This window comes from Bolinopsis microptera, chromosome 9 (genome assembly GCF_026151205.1).
Source record: "Bolinopsis microptera isolate Bmic1 chromosome 9, MBARI_Bmic_1.0, whole genome shotgun sequence".
NCBI lineage: Eukaryota > Metazoa > Ctenophora > Tentaculata > Lobata > Bolinopsidae > Bolinopsis > Bolinopsis microptera.
This window is the reverse complement of record NC_087080.1, coordinates 5,895,857-5,911,621: the sequence shown is the minus strand read 5'-3', so window position 1 is coordinate 5,911,621 and position 15,765 is coordinate 5,895,857. Positions and strand designations below refer to the sequence as shown.

General features: G+C 38.1%; 1 protein-coding gene across 2 annotated transcripts; it reads left to right on the top strand.

The window, feature by feature from the left end:
* Nucleotides 1-6,771: 6,771 nt before the first annotated feature.
* On the top strand, nt 6,772-11,961 carry LOC134821274 (uncharacterized). Of its 2 annotated transcripts, none has more exons than XM_063831989.1 (10): nt 6,772-6,935; nt 7,169-7,240; nt 7,463-7,609; nt 7,731-7,948; nt 8,190-8,310; nt 8,665-8,813; nt 9,165-9,275; nt 9,585-9,647; nt 9,837-10,081; nt 10,773-11,961. In XM_063831989.1, the coding sequence occupies exons 1-10, from the start codon at nt 6,881-6,883 to the stop codon at nt 11,011-11,013; spliced, it is 1,422 nt and encodes a 473-aa protein (XP_063688059.1). In that variant the 5' UTR covers nt 6,772-6,880; the 3' UTR covers nt 11,014-11,961. The 2 variants fall into 2 exon arrangements, with proteins under 2 accessions (XP_063688059.1, XP_063688058.1); XM_063831988.1 differs by having other exon boundaries at nt 6,791-6,935; nt 7,160-7,240; nt 10,773-11,788.
* The last annotated feature ends 3,804 nt before the right edge of the window (nt 11,962-15,765 follow it).

The following is a 15,765-nucleotide window of genomic DNA, read 5'->3' as shown; positions in this document are numbered from 1 at the left end:
GAATTTCGCTTTGTCTTGATTTTGCTGTTTATTTTCTCTTTTACAATCATGTTAAAAACAGTCGCGGCGTCGCTGGAATGCACCGGTAGGTAAGGTCTGAAACTAAAGGAGAAGTATGCTGAAATAGTCCAGCATTGAGGGCGGTGGTATATATTTGGGCGTAGTTATTCCTAAGCAATACAAGATTGGAGGAGTGATCTTTGGTTTGTAGTATTTTAAATCGCAGGATGTTATTTCAGATACAGTATGAGACCAAAAGTTGGATGCTATCCATTTTTAGAGAACAATCTATAGCATTCGTCGCATTACTATCAAATTTGTTTTATCATTTTTCTATGAATTGTTATTCGATATAGGTGTCTGATAGTTTTTCAAATAACTTCTTATAGGCCACCTTGCGCACTGTCGATACCATTCAACACTAAAATAGCAGTGCATTCCTGATAAATAGATCAGGAAATAGGCTGAATTATTTATCAGGATAGTTAAGTAAATACGTCCTCGGGGATTTATATACCCTCATTAACACCGGGTTGGATTAATAACTTTCTTCCGACAAAAGTGAAGACCTTTACTAGCTTCATTTACTAGCTTCATCCATTAGCTGTACCCTCTGACATCACTATTACCTGTCACAGGTCACACACAAGTTTTTTTTGCAAGATTAGATATTATGTTGAAATTTCAAAAATGATAATTGATGCGGAATGGAATTTCTGTTCATGTTCTGTTTTTTTTTCGTCTAATTAAATGTGATTACCACAGACTCCGTGCTAATATCATGGAGACTAGAATGTTTTAAGATTTTAGTAGAAAAATTAGTTAAAAATTCATCACAAAAGATTAGACAGGATGCAGTCATTTGTCCTAAAATTCCCCTTTTTACGGCTTAATTTATCATTAGATCTGTCACCATTTGTCAACTCTATTGTTAGCTTGAAACTCCAACACAATTGCAATTTATCAAAATAGCGTTAACTCTAACAAATTCATTACTTTACCTTATAAAAGTACAAAACTTAGTTATGATCAAGTATAACCTCCTCCCAACCTCTCAGCTCTTCTTAGTACTAAACCTTGCCCTAACCCAGTTACCTACTGATTAGCACGGTTATTATTAGTGTAAGTCCCCAAAAGTCCAGCTAAATTTGCCACAAACTGTCTGCTCTGGGAAACACAACATTGTTCCTATCCCCCACCACGTCCTGCTATTCTTACTGACCTTTTAAACTCGTCTGCCCAACCTAGGCTAAAATCTCATTACCACCCTCTTATTACATCACAGATGGACTCAGAAGAACGACCCTAACAAGATTTCACCGTCATGACAAATACTTCCCTAGCGGGCTTGTCATTGGTGGAAGTTTGATCACGTGGGTTTTGTGAGGGTTGTGGTTGGTGGTTGGAGACTGAACACCACATACCCCGGTCTACTTCAACCCCTACACCACAGTGAAGTTAGCACAAGTACCTATGGGTCAGACTACAGTCTATTCTCTCCACGCCATATCGTCTCACATTCTCCCACGTTGAGCCATCCGGAAAGTATTAATCTGTATCTTGATACTCTGAACTGTCTGTAATCCTTAACAGACCTTCTTTAACCTGCACCTCGACCCGCATTTTTTTCCTAATTTTATCACTTTCGTTTGAAATATTCCCACAGTCTCACGCTAAGACTGTAGTTTTTGTTGTTGTGTCATTTGTTCGAAATTTTATAATTTATTTACCAGTGATTTACTGGATTGGTGACCAATTTTACCGTAGACCAATCATTGGTCTACGGTGCTCTACTCTACTCTTTGAACCGTGTTATGACTTTGTTTTTGTAGGGAGATGTAGCGGGATTTAACTAGGATAACTCCAGACGGTCTGATTGAACCCAGGGTCATGATGAGGCGCGTGATTGCCGTCTGGATGATTTGTCATAGGTTTAATCGTTTTCATAACAAGAATACTTTATCAAGTGCTTTATTCCAGCCAACGTTCATAATATAGCGTTTTGTTTGAAAGTTTCAATTCTCATCTCGTCTGGGTAAGGCATTGTTGACTGCACCTTGTTCTTTGGCCACACAGCATTTTCTCAGGCCTACAGAAATGAATTCCCGTAAGTACTGGACTAAACGGCATACATTTAAATACTCGTAAGCCAATATGCACCGATTAAAATATCTCCGACTCCCATAACCAACTCTCATACGCCAACTCTCGCAGTACAGACAGTTGAACTCACAAAACATTTACCAAACCGCAAACCACAGCCTCACCATCAGCCGCTTTCTCACAATTAACCTCCCTTACCGTCCATCTCTTCCCTTTATCGTCCCTCTCCTCCTTTTGGCGTCCCCACCCCCCAACTCGTGACCCGGAAATCAACATTGCACCCCGGATATCAACATGTCAACTCACCACATTTCAACAGTAACCATGTTGGGTGTTGTCTTGGTTCAATTTGCGCTGCAGGGGAGAAGAGCAATATTGGTGTGAGAGAGAGAAATATTGGTGTGATTAGTGATTGGAGTTAGCACAAGGGCGGTGCTCATTCACTTAGTTACTGTCATTTTGTAATGTTGTTCTGTGGTGAACTGTTAACTGGTAGCCATTTCCCGATGCGGCGTTTGCCGAGTGTTTGAATGTTGTTTAGTTTGTTTTTTAGCGACGGAATTCTGAGTGTTTTGTTTAAACATTACATCTAGATTTTGATGATCGGTTAGTTTTTCATTTTTAAACGCTTGACTGTTTAAAAAGTTCTGTCTTGATTTAGCTCACAAATTTGATTTTTGCTTTACAAACCTAATCTCCCCTTCTTTTTTTTTACTCGGCAAACTATTTGTTTTCTGAAATAGTCTGTCTCAAATCGAGCTCATTAACTAATTGGTATGCAAATATTTCCAGTAATGATTATGCAAATATTTCCAGTAATAATTTTGGGAGTAATTTCACCTGTGACAGCTGTCTAAGCCACGTTTCAAAACATTTTAGTATTTTCATTCAGGTCAGTAGCTTCTATATCAATCCAGCCGTCCAGAGTCGTTTATTTTCAACATGTACTAGTAGATGACTGATTATATTCTGAGTCCGTCTAGTTTCAACATGTACTAGTAGATGATTGATTATACTCTCAGTCCGTCTATTTTCAACATGTACTAGTACTACTAGTAGATGTCTGATTATATTCTGAGTCCGTCTAGTTTCAACATGACGTACTAGTAGACGACTGATTATATTCTGAGTCCGTCTAGTTTCAACATGACGTACTAGTAGACGACTGATTATATTCTGAGTCCGTCTAGTTTCAACATGTACTAGTAGATGACTGATTATATTCTGAGTCCGTCTAGTTTCAACATGACGTACTAGTAGACAGGGACGTAGCCAGGATTTTTCTTTGATGGGGGCTGTCGGTGAGCGAAGCGAGCCGACGCGTCCAATCAAGCTGTGGCAGGGGTCTGGGGGCGCAGCCCCCAGCGGGGTCCAGGGGCGGAGCCCCTTGGCGGGGGCTAGGGGGGCGCAGCCCCCCGGAATTTTTTTGCGAAACAGGGTGTTTTAGACGACATTTGGCATTAAAGAAATTTGTAGGACAGCAATAAACTGGGATTGAAAAGAATCAAGTACTCACGTAAATTTGGTAACTTCACAACAGCAATCTGCATTCTCCAATCAGAATTTACGACTTACTCAGGCCCTCATCGTCTTAAGATTTTTACATTTCCTACGGTCTAGGGGACACTATTGACTATAATTATAGAAGTCTTCTAGAATGTTTGCTTGGATTTAATGACATATATTTACTAATCCACAGTTCAAATCTTTGACTGACTGCAGTCATAAACACAGCCCAGTTACCAGGCGACCATGGGGACTAGGGGGCTTATCTTTTTTCTGGGGTTCGATTTTTTCCGGGGGGGGGGGGGGCTGCCGCCCCCCTAGCCCCCCCCCCTGGCTACGTGCCTGCTAGTAGACGACTGATTATATTCTGAGTCCGTCTAGTTTCAACATGCACTAAAAGGTGACTGATTATATTCTGAGTCCGTCTAGTTTCAACATGTAGTATGTACTAGTAGATGACAGATAAGACCGTCTTCCTTCAGAATGTACTAGAAAATTACTGATTGTATTCTGAGATTAACCACAAACCCGTATAATTAGGGCTCGCCCTTGGAATTAAATCACAATTTTCTCCTCAAACCAGAGAGAGAGAGAGAGAGCCACTAATGTGCTGATCTCACTGTTGAAGGTATAGTGAAGGTAGACCACACGGAGTTAGCTCGCAATTATCTTCAGGCTTACTTACCTGTCCGCATGATACTCCTCTACTACTACTAGCATTACTACTAGCATTATTCGATTTCCTTTAAGTTAAGTATTGTCGGTCACGTAGCATGCTTGTAAGAGAGAATGTTCCTTCTCTTTTCCGGCTGATGGAACTGTTTGTTTGCACTTTTATGTAGCAATTTCAAATATGTTGCGTGAATACTGAATAATATGTTTATTGATTTGTCTCGTCTGGTTTACAGACAATTGATGAGTAGGCTCACAGAGTTTACAATAATTTACAATAATCAAATAACTAGAGTTGATGGTAAATCGTCAACAAACTGTGGACCAATGATCTCTGACGATTACGTAACGTGACCTAGAATCAACCAATCAGAAGACTCTATTTTGTTCCCATGACTGGGGACTATTTACTTGACATTTGATAACTCTGTTCGCAATCTCCCGAATGTTCCCACCCATAAACCATGATACTTGGTTCCATCACTTCCACTTTCATGCTATTTCTCGGCACTGTAACTGAATTTCAGCCTGGTTTCACTGCTAACCACGGACTACATGTTCAGTAATTATTTTGTAAATGTAGTAATCAATTACAGGCGTTTCCATGGTAATTATAATAGTGAGTTTTTGAAATTCCTTGTTATGGTTCACTGACTAATGGTGTAGAACGTGTTTTTCTTCCTACTGTATTTACAATGAAATATATAATGTTACCTTGATTTCATTTTAACGTAATTTATCCTCGATTTATCACCGGGCATGAAATAACAGAATTCATACCTACCGTCAGGTCGTTACTCGAGATTGTATTCTTCGAGACCACAAATCAAACAATTGTTGATGTTACATTGCTGAAATTGCTCGATCTATTTACTTTTCCTTGTTGCCTCAGACAAGGCAATTTGGCTGATATTTAGCGTCAACAATAATTACTGATTATCAGTATTCGCTGGTCTGTATCAAGGCAGAATAGGTTTCATTTCCTCTCTACTCCCTGCCGCTGCGTGGTACTGTTAAGTATACACCAGTATGTGCGGACTGTGTTTTGGTAATCCTGCTTAGTCAGAATCAGTTGTTTTCAAAATTACTTCCAATCTACTTTATTTCAAGTAAGGTTTAAATCTTTTTTGTAACAACCTTGCACAAACTTATAATTTATTATAAATGAAAATCCACTTTTTTAATCCATTTTATCGAATGGTTTTAGCATAATTCTGCACGTTTTGACCGAACATCGAACATACTTCCGCCCTGAAATCTTTCGTTACAGTTGTAACCAAATCATAATGTGGTAACAAAACTTATTTGCGGTTACAAGGTTGAGGATTTCGCGGTGTAAATATTAAAAATCGAAAGTGAAATCACGACTATTTATCTTGATTTTGTTAAAAACTCAACCAATGAAAGACCACAAGAAATCTGAAACATTTTTTTCGGCACTAGAATTTGTAAGTTTTCACTCTTCACACAGACTACTGGCCATTGGGAGGTCCTTTTTTTCATTTAGTGCTTCAAATATTCCTACATTCTTCTTCGTAGGGGACTGTGGTCATTATCACTATATTCCTACATTGGTTTTAGTTCACTCGTTTCTTGCTGTTTCCGCGTTTAACAATACTTGGATACGTTTAAAATATTTGTACTGGCGCCTTCACAGCCCATTAGAAAATACGGTTAAATACCAACAATTAGAAGTTCAGGTTGCGGTTCATGTTTTAGGCATAGTTTAACAATTACAGTTGTCGGAGCCAGGTTTCCGACAATTAGTCAGTTTTTAAGCGGGAGTCGCAAATTGCGGTTATTTTATTTCTGCAGAACGTTAAAATGGATTTATGGAAGAAACTTCACTCTTCAGTCAAGCTTTAGTCAAGCTTTAACCGAATTCTTAACATTTTCTCTTTATTTTAATTGTACCCCTGAATACAGGCCAACTAATTAAACTTGACTAAGCGTACATTCATACGATGTGTTAACAAACTCAATCTGTATAATTTATAATGTATATACTATACTATACTTCAACAGGATACTATACTATAAAATTAACACTTATTCAACGTTATGAAATTGTTTGAAAATACCCCTCTCATTTCTAAAATCATTAACATTTATGTTATGCGTTATGATTAGCACCCCTTGAACGCGAACAGGTAACCAGTAGCAGGTAACCACGCGCATTTAAAAAATTAAAAAACACTCGCCACTATTTGTAGGTGTGGTCGGCACGACATTCACACCCGTGATATTTTGAAGTGTACATCTTGTAAAGAATCGTTGTGGCTATCCATGCAGCTAAAAACGAAGAGCTGAACTGTAGCAAAGCTCACTCTAGATACTTCCAAAGATTTAGTTGTTTTAAAGGGCTGGAAAGGTTCACTTATCGTATGTTTCATTAGTGTTTTATAGGTACACATCATATTTTATTAGAGAAATAATTTAAATTATATAATTTTGCATTCCTTAAAAAACTTGCGTAGCATATTTCACATATTTTAACATATTTTACATAATTAACTACTTTAGTGTTAGAATGAAGAGAAAAATTCGACAAAACATCAGTTAGAAGATAGCCGTTACAAGCAACAATGAAAAGGTGGCGATGCGTTTAATCTTGCTACTGTTTACTGGCTTTTCTCTCCCCTCTCTAGCGAATAGTGAGTAATTTGCTGCTTTCACTTTAACTTTTCTATTTCTTTTACTTGGTTATCATACACCCAATAGAAATCTTGTTCGAAATACCCAATAAATGTATATTGTAGCTCAATTAACGACACAGTTATTGTATATAATTTATAATAAACTTGATGAGTGGTTCGATTAACCTATGATTTTATCTTGAAAATGTATTCATTTTTGTTTTTGATCAGTTTGTTACAAGCCTTTTTAGGTACTGGAGAAACGTGTAATATCTTGAACCACTTCATCCCTAACCGAGTGCTTCGACCGGACTGGCCGAAAAGTAAGTTAGATCCTCCTAAATGTGCAAAGCTTGTAAAGTCTAGATATCGATCACTGCAGATGTAAGAGTGTTATTGTGAAGGATAACGTCTCTTTGATTCTAATATCCTAGTTCTTTGATTCCGATTGTTTTTAGGCTTTATTAATTATTACGGCATATTACCCTATCTAAGATACCACATGGTGAATTATCACGTCGTGTTAAACCTGTTTTTCCCTCCAGATGATATTTGTAGGTACCGAGAATCCCCGCACTGTTGTACCCGCTCAGTGGAGATGGTCATGAAGGGCTATGCGAATACCTACGCGCACACTCTCTTCTTCGGGCATCTCATGCAGATGAGAGACCTGACATCCGACCTCTTCTACCGTGAGTGTGGAGACGATATAGAGATATAGAGACATAAGTACTCATACTAACAAAGTAACCATAGTAACCATGATAACAAGTAACAACCATAGAAACCGTGGTAACCCTGATAACTTGCCAGGTATGCAGAGTATGCAGCTGCCCTACATGTCTGCCTCTCTCCGGGAGACTGCTCTGGAGTACAAACTGTTAGATAATCTCAGTACTAAACGAGAAACTCTAATCACTCAAGCCACTCTAGATTATCTCGACATCTATTACAACGTCGAAAGCATGCCCACGTTTTGTAAAAGGGGTATAGTCAGAGATATGGAGTCGTCCATCAGCTCTTTTCTACAGGTTCGAATTTTTAGAATGATGATTTCTTTTCTCTTTTTAATTGTCCGTGTAAGTCGCTAATTGATATATTTACTCAATTATGCGCATTATAATGACAGTGATTGCGTCACTTTTGAGTGACTTTCTCCAGAAATCACAAATACGTCGATATCACCAAACCGGCTGTTATGCCCATTGAAGATACGGGCAAAGAACGGAACGATTAGAATGCCGCTTGTAATGACTGATCACTAATATTCAGGAGCTGGTATTTTCCCACGACCTGGTACAGTCCAACTGGAATGTGGCAAAGGATCTATTCGCAGTTGTGTTTTCCTCTCAGTTCACCCCTCATTGCATCACAGAGCTCATTCGCTCAGGAAGTAAGATATTTGGAGCCAACCACTGGCTAGTCAGAGGGGGAATAACGTTTAATTTTACTGAGCAGCTTTAGTCGCTACTAAGTACTGTTTAATATCAGTTATCACAAATAACGTAGACCCCCCTTCACCCTTCCCCCTGCTAAGGAGTTTAAGTTGATCCAAAGTGAATTAAGATAAGATTATTGAGTTGGTATGTTTGGGTAGTCATTGCTGCGTGTACAAGGGTGGCCTGCTACGACTAACCTTATTACCTGGTCTTTCAGCTATAAAACGTTTTACTAAATTGCAAAATTTGCATGTTGTTTTACAACGAACAATAAAAACCTTTAGTTGTCTAACCCTGATACTTTACAGTGACCAATATAAGCTGCAAGACCTGCACCGACCATACCGTTAAGATCCCCACCTGCTTCAACTACTGTACGGAAGTGGTGACCTCGTGTCTGGAGCCATACCAACCAATCGTACGGCTCATCAACCAGTGGTTTAACCTTCATGTCCAGGTCAGTGTTTACTGTCACGTGCTGTCACGTGATGTATTGTCCCGTGATGTCACGTGATGTATTGTCCCGTGATGATTGTGGTTCAGATTGAGACTATTTGTTGTGTTTGACATTTAACTATTTAGTAATTGTGAAAAAAGGATGAGAGGGTGTTTTTCTGTGAAGTTGTACCACAATATTGTTGGGACTGTACATTGTACATGACTGGCATGGTATATTGACAATTAGTATTCCTTAATACATTAATGTTACTATGAGTAGACCTGTGAGTGCATCACTACCAGTGTGTTGCTCCTTACTTCATATTTAATGCCTCATTAATTGAAGCTAAATTTCGAATGAAACTTTCAGGTGCAAGTGAGGATTACAAAATACATTCATCTGGACAGATTCCTGAGACTCAAAGACAAGCTTAACAATTTAGTAGGAAAAGCTTTAGAAGATTTGCACTATGCAGATGTTGTAAGTGTTTAAAATACCCTTATCAAGCAAGATCAGTTGTGAAACGGAAAGTTAGAACACCCTGCCTAGCACAAGATTGATTTAAAAAAATATAAATTGATTTTTTTAAATTCCTTTCATACGTTGAGTCAAGAGCTGACGTTTCGAACACTTAAATAGGGGTGCAGTTCCTTAAATACAATATTATTAAGTAAACACATTTTTTTAAATTGGTCATTAGAACTACCGGCACCGTCCGGGCAACAACAACAAAATATCTCATTCTTCTATCATTGTAAAAGTGTAATTAACTAAAACCATCTATTTCAGTGTGAATACCATTTTAAAGATAGGATTTCAACTGTAAACAACGAATATAATATAGCAGATAGGGTAAGTTTGCCGACATGTTTATCACTGCAATCCAATTAAATATTTTACTTTATTTGATACTTTGCGATTGGTGGTTGGAAAAGAAAGTGGAATCGGCAGTACTCTTGATAAAACCAAGATAGGTACATTTACCTTCACTTTTTACCTTACGTATTAAATAAACTCTCCTCTAACCCCTTAATTTGTCAGTCTCAGGGAAGGAGAAGAAGATTAGCCAAGACGACCCCACCTACCCCGTTCTACTCTTCTCGTCCACTAACCAGAAGCTTCCCCTCCCCCACAACCACCGTTACCCCCAAATTGGAACTTCCAACTGTTGCTGGAAATCAGCTGTTTGATCCAGAAATGATTTGCTTCAACGCTACCGCAACCAGGACTACAACTAATGCGGGGTGTTGGAATGGGACAGGGATTGGGGAATATGACAGGAGCCGGTAAGATATTCTCAACTTGATTTTACAAACAAATTACATTTAACAGATAACATTTGTTAATCAGATTCACAATTGTATTGATTATAGATTTTAACTAACCTTTTTGCAAAGAGGATTATAATGAGAATTATCGCTTTGGGATCTTTTTAAGAGATCTGAAGTTGTGTCTCATTCAGTAAATTTGGAATACAAATCTGCCAATATCGACAAAATGCAATCAATGCTAATCCTTTAATGAAATCATCAATAAAATCAACGCTGACAAAATCAGCGTTTAAATCATTTCTGCAACGTAAGGGAATCGTAACCTTGGGTCTACCTAAACACACTAACCCGTCATGATGGAGACCTTTATTGGCTTTCTGATTGCTTTTATGTGATTAAGCCACCTAATAACATTGCTGAATTCCTTGTATTGGTTTCTTTTCTGGTCAATTAAGTTAAACAATGCAAGATCTGCATAAGTGAAGGCATTTCCAATCAAGTAACTTCGAGACTTCAAATATTCATTCAGCTCTAAAGGATCCATCCCTAATAGATTGCAAGAATTAGAAATTACACACAAAAATTAATTTGTTATTGATTCATTTCTTCTGATCAGTTTATGATAAATAGTATTACAATCTAGTGCAATTTATTCAATGTATCAATGACCACAGCATCAATTTTTATCGAGAGATAATATTTTCAGGATTCCAACGACTGAAAGTACCCCATCCAACATGTTCGACCATCATCTGTCACGACTTAAATCAAAAATGAACGATTTAGAGGTGTCTCTCAACAGAGAACTAGTCATTGTAGAGCCAGAATCTAATAATGTGGAACCAACAATGGTTGCTCAAAAACCAAACAATTTTGGCCATGGACCAAATTTTAAAACTGTGACTATTTTAATAATTGTAATGACATGGATAACCCTAATCGTTTGAAAATTTTTATTTATTATGTCGATATCTGTTATTTATATCTGCACAGAATATCTGCATAGCATCTATGTATTTTGGAGTCTTAATTAATTTGTCTTGTTTTAACAAATCGTTGTACAAAAGCTGCCACGGATTTGTTTTTCTTTGTGTCTAATTTAGTTGATTCATCAAACATTAATTCGTGATTATCTATATATTGGTGATAATCTTTATTTCGTGATTATCTATATTGATAATTGAAATGAGGACAACTGTTTTGTCTAAAGTGAAACATTTTATGTGCCACTTTCAGGCTACAATTGGCCTTGAAAAGTTTGCATGTTTGTAGGTTTTACTCTTGTGGCTGTTTTTTTAGATTTTTTGATTAAGGCCTCAAAGTTTTTGTAATTAATTTGAAAAGATAAATGTTATCATTGCTGCAGTGTATGTTGAAAACTCGTAACCCATTAACCAACAAGCATGTGCAAAGTCCATGGAACCTATAGCGTTATTTATGTGCAGACTACCACAACATGCGCATTACTTTTGTTTTGTTTAGCATATATTTTATGGAAAACCTAATCAGTTTAGTTGTGTTTCGAATTTTTGAAAAGAAAATTTCAATGAAACAGAAGTTTATCTTATATTCCTGTAAATTCTTCACTTTTCATAAAAAGATAAACCACATCTGACAAAGGATCATAGAAGCATAAAACTGAATGCATTTCTTGCTGGCTAAGATCAAAAATTATTAATATATTAACATGTAATCAATTCTACTTTCAATGCTACACTTTGTAACCCTTGAATAACTTTGGTTCTGCAAATTATCCAACATGGTAAAAAGTTCTGGATACTCAAGGTCTCTGAACAAGAAGGCTTGAAGAATACATAGAAAACTGGACAATGACTGGCCACTTAACTTACCACTTACTCAAAAAGATTGTTGTGATGCTTCCATCAATTTTTAGGAAAAAACCAATTACTAAAGCAGTGGCGTAACGTTGCCTGTTGGCACGCCCCCGCCGAAAATGCGCCCCCCTGTTGGCGCCCCCTCCCCTTTTGGTGCCCCTCTCTAAAATTGAACAAAGTAGGTGATTTAAGATACGCCAGTAAAATCTCTAAAAAAGTTTGTTTCTAGAGCAAAACGCGCAGTTTTGCTAGTACCTCAGTTAAGTTTATCAAAATTGTCCCATATTCAAACACCAATTTTGCGCCCCCCTCAGATGGCACAGCAGTGTCAGCGGGGCCCTTCGTTACGCCACTGTACTAAAGCATCTTAGAAGATAAGAGTGAAAACTATGTGTTTGACCATGTATTTAATATTTGCACTGATAAATTATGAAGTAAGAGTTATAGACTGGTTACTTTTGACTTAGCTATGGTGTTCACAAAACTATGATCTGAGGTATAGTAGCCAAATAACTAATTTATTTAGAAATCAGCCATCGGTAAGTGGTTCAATTGATGGTTTTGTACCCACAAGTAAAAGAAAGATTGTATTTTAGGCCCACCATGATTGCTACTCACGGATGATCAGCAATGCTTTGTAGGAAGTTTGATCGCTGCGCTTGGGAATCATGTACTGTATCTCCAACTATCTCTGATACTATTTCACAGTACACTTTTGGTTTACAGACACGACGTATTTTTGATCTTAATGATCTTGATAATTTTGTTGTAGGCTTATGCGGGTTTACTGAGTGGGTTCATACTTTTTGCTTTTGCATTGTTTCAATTACGAAAGTGGAATACTTGCTGAATAGAAGGTCTCGTGACAATAGTATTTTATAATTAATCACACTAAAACTCTAATTTTTAAAACGCGCGCCGAGTTGGACTTGTCGACGGTCCAAATAGTGAATATTTTACGTCCAAATATTACGACGATACAACTATTTAGCCGGTATCACCTTGCTCTAACCAGAGCCTTATCGCTTGCAGTAGCGCGTCACGCAGTACGCGTATACACATGGCTATATGAAGGTGTCACCCGTTAAGGTTGCAACGCGAGATCAGAGTACGTTACTGGGCCGCGCTCAGCCTGTCATTCCGCCTAATCTCTATGTTTATTAACATGATAGCCTGAGGTCCCCAGGTAAGATCAGAGATCAAACGCAAACGTTATTTGCTTTGATGCGCGGCCAGCGGCGCGGCTCAGTCACACGGGATCCCCAGGTAGTACTGCGCTGCGCCGCGCGCGCATCCAATAATCAATAATGTAATGCACCTCTCGCAACCGATCTTTGTTAAATCGGCAAAATGCACCATTGCAGGCCTGGCCGAGCTGTGAAAGATTGACATCGTGTATCAAACATTTTTAGACCTCTTAAAATCAAGACCAATCTCTCCCAATTAATTTAGGTTCGGTAGTTAAGTATGATTGGAAGATTATGACAAATTTTCAGCATGATTCTTACCTGAGGACCCCAGGCTATTATGTTCATTAACAATATAGATTTGGCGGAATGACAGGCTGAGCGCGGCCCAGTAACATGATTCATGTTTAGGAACCGAAGACAGAAGATATAGCAGAATAACACGACAAAAATCAACGAATTTTGTCAAATTACACGACTTTAACACCTAATTTTGCTCCAAAAGCCGCGCACCATCAAATATGGCATTTAGACGAAACTCAATGATCATTCCAAAAAAGTATGACAAATTTGGTACTGTGAAAATTCTCACAGTCTCTAGAAAACGATGGTACACAAATTTTGATCCGAGCAAGTTTATTTTGATCGTGCACGTCCCCTACTTATAATTTAGTAAAATATAATAAGCCTTATAGTCTCTTTTTTCATTGCTCTGAGAAACGACTTAGTATAGCCCTTGTGTCAGTCTGTCACTGTCATGTGATTGTGATCGCCCTGGCCCTCGTGATTTCCGCCACAGTGTCCCGGCCCAGGTTCCTATAAGTATACCCAGTTAATTACTCCGGGTGTCTTACTGGGCCGCGCTCAGCCTGTCATTCCGCCAAATCTATATTGTTATGTTAATGAACATAATAGCCTGGGGTCCTCAGGTAACGGGTGTCATGTGCTAAATCACATTAAAATGGTACCTCGAGATTGGAGATAAGGTCAAGGGCCCCCCGACAGTCAAAACTGACTTGAATGGATGTATTTTTTAACGCAGATTGGGACTCACTGCTTACGTGACATGGAAATTAAAGTTGGTTTTATTTCCCGTTAGGGTTGGGGTTTCACTTTCAGCATAGCCATATGCAATATGGTTAGGATTAGGTTAGAGTTAATGTTATCAGTTAGTCCTACTCCTAGGGGTTTGAATACAGAATAGTCCATCTGCAGGGCTGCATCTACTTCTAGAAAACGTGTTCAATTAATAAGTCGCGTCGCGTCACAGTCGAGTGCATCAGCATAGAGACAGTGATTTAGGTTAATCATCATCCTAATTATTATTGGGCGGCGCTCTGCAGCTCTACCTGTCATTCCGTCGAATCTTTATTTATGAACACAATAGCCTGGGGTCCCCAGGTAAGCTGGTAATAGTAGAAGCTCTTACGGGCAAAAAGACGTGTTTTCTGCTACAATTTTAGAGACCTAACCGCTAATTGGACACAATAGTATGATGTCTAAGGATCGATAATATGTTAAGAAGTATAAATTTGGCCTTATTAGTCACGTGCTATACCAATGCGCGTTTTAAACTTTGACAGTCTATTACTCTAAGGCAAATAGATTAATTATATTCATATTTTGTCAGCAATAAGATCACATTATTTTCTATTTAGTGTGAAAATATGAGCTAGAACGGACATAATCTCGCTGAGTTATAGCTGTTTGAAATTTATGATGAACGCGCGGGTGCCAATTGATAACAACTAAATGCTTTTGCGCGTAGTGCGCGTCGAAAATTTGGCAAAAACGCTTGCGGAGTGACAATATTCAAACTTCGATAAAGTATATGAAGTGGGTACTTCTCGGAAAGGAAAAATGTAGGCAAACACGATGTGACTATTTTTGGGTTGATTTAATACAACTGCAAAAAATTATTCAAACTTCAAGCAAAAAAAGTCAAATTTTTACCACTTTTTTGCAATTTTACCCCCAAAAAGTCAGTCCAATCATCTTTAAACCACTTTTAATCGATTCTACGGTCAAAAATACGTCTAGGAAGGTGTATCTGGGGTCCCTAGCGTATCGATAGGCGGTGCACGATAAAAATAAACTTGCTCGGATTTTCAAAATTTTTGTACCATCGTTTTCTAGAGACTGTGAGAATTTTCACAGTACCAAATTTATCATACCTTTTTGGAATGATCAGTGAGTTTCGCCTAGGTGCCATATTTGATGGTGCGCGGCTTTTGGAGCAACATTAGGTGTAAAAGTCGCGTAATTTGACGAAATTTGTTGATTTTTGTCGTATTATTCTGTCATATCTTCGGTTTCTAAACATGAATCATGCTGAAAATTTGTCAGAACCTTCCAATCATACTTAACTACCGAACCTAATTTAGTTGGGAGAGATTGGCCTTGACTAAGAGGTCTAAAAATGACAAAATAGGTATAAATTCGTTGATAACTCAAATTCTGAGCATTGAAATTGCTCAAACTAAATTAGGTTCAGTAGAACATAAGTGTTTACGTAAGCTGACCAAATTTCAACAAAATTGTTATATGGGAAGTATTATAACTTTTCGATTGTTTCCAAAATAATGTGCTGGCCGAAATAAGAGCTAAAAAACCATTCAATGGTCAGCGCGCGCGTCTTATTGTCGATGGCGCACTGCCTAGTATCGAGCAGACAATG

Bases quoted from the DNA above. Each gene is read 5' to 3' on its own strand.
- LOC134821274 (XM_063831988.1), top strand. From the start codon at position 6,881: ATGCGTTTAATCTTGCTACTGTTTACTGGCTTTTCTCTCCCCTCTCTA. The intron at 6,936-7,159 runs GTGAGTAATTTG...GTTTGTTACAAG, and splicing joins TCTCCCCTCTCTAGCGAATA to CCTTTTTAGGTACTGGAGAA. The intron at 8,814-9,164 runs GTCAGTGTTTAC...TGAAACTTTCAG, and splicing joins GGTTTAACCTTCATGTCCAG to GTGCAAGTGAGGATTACAAA.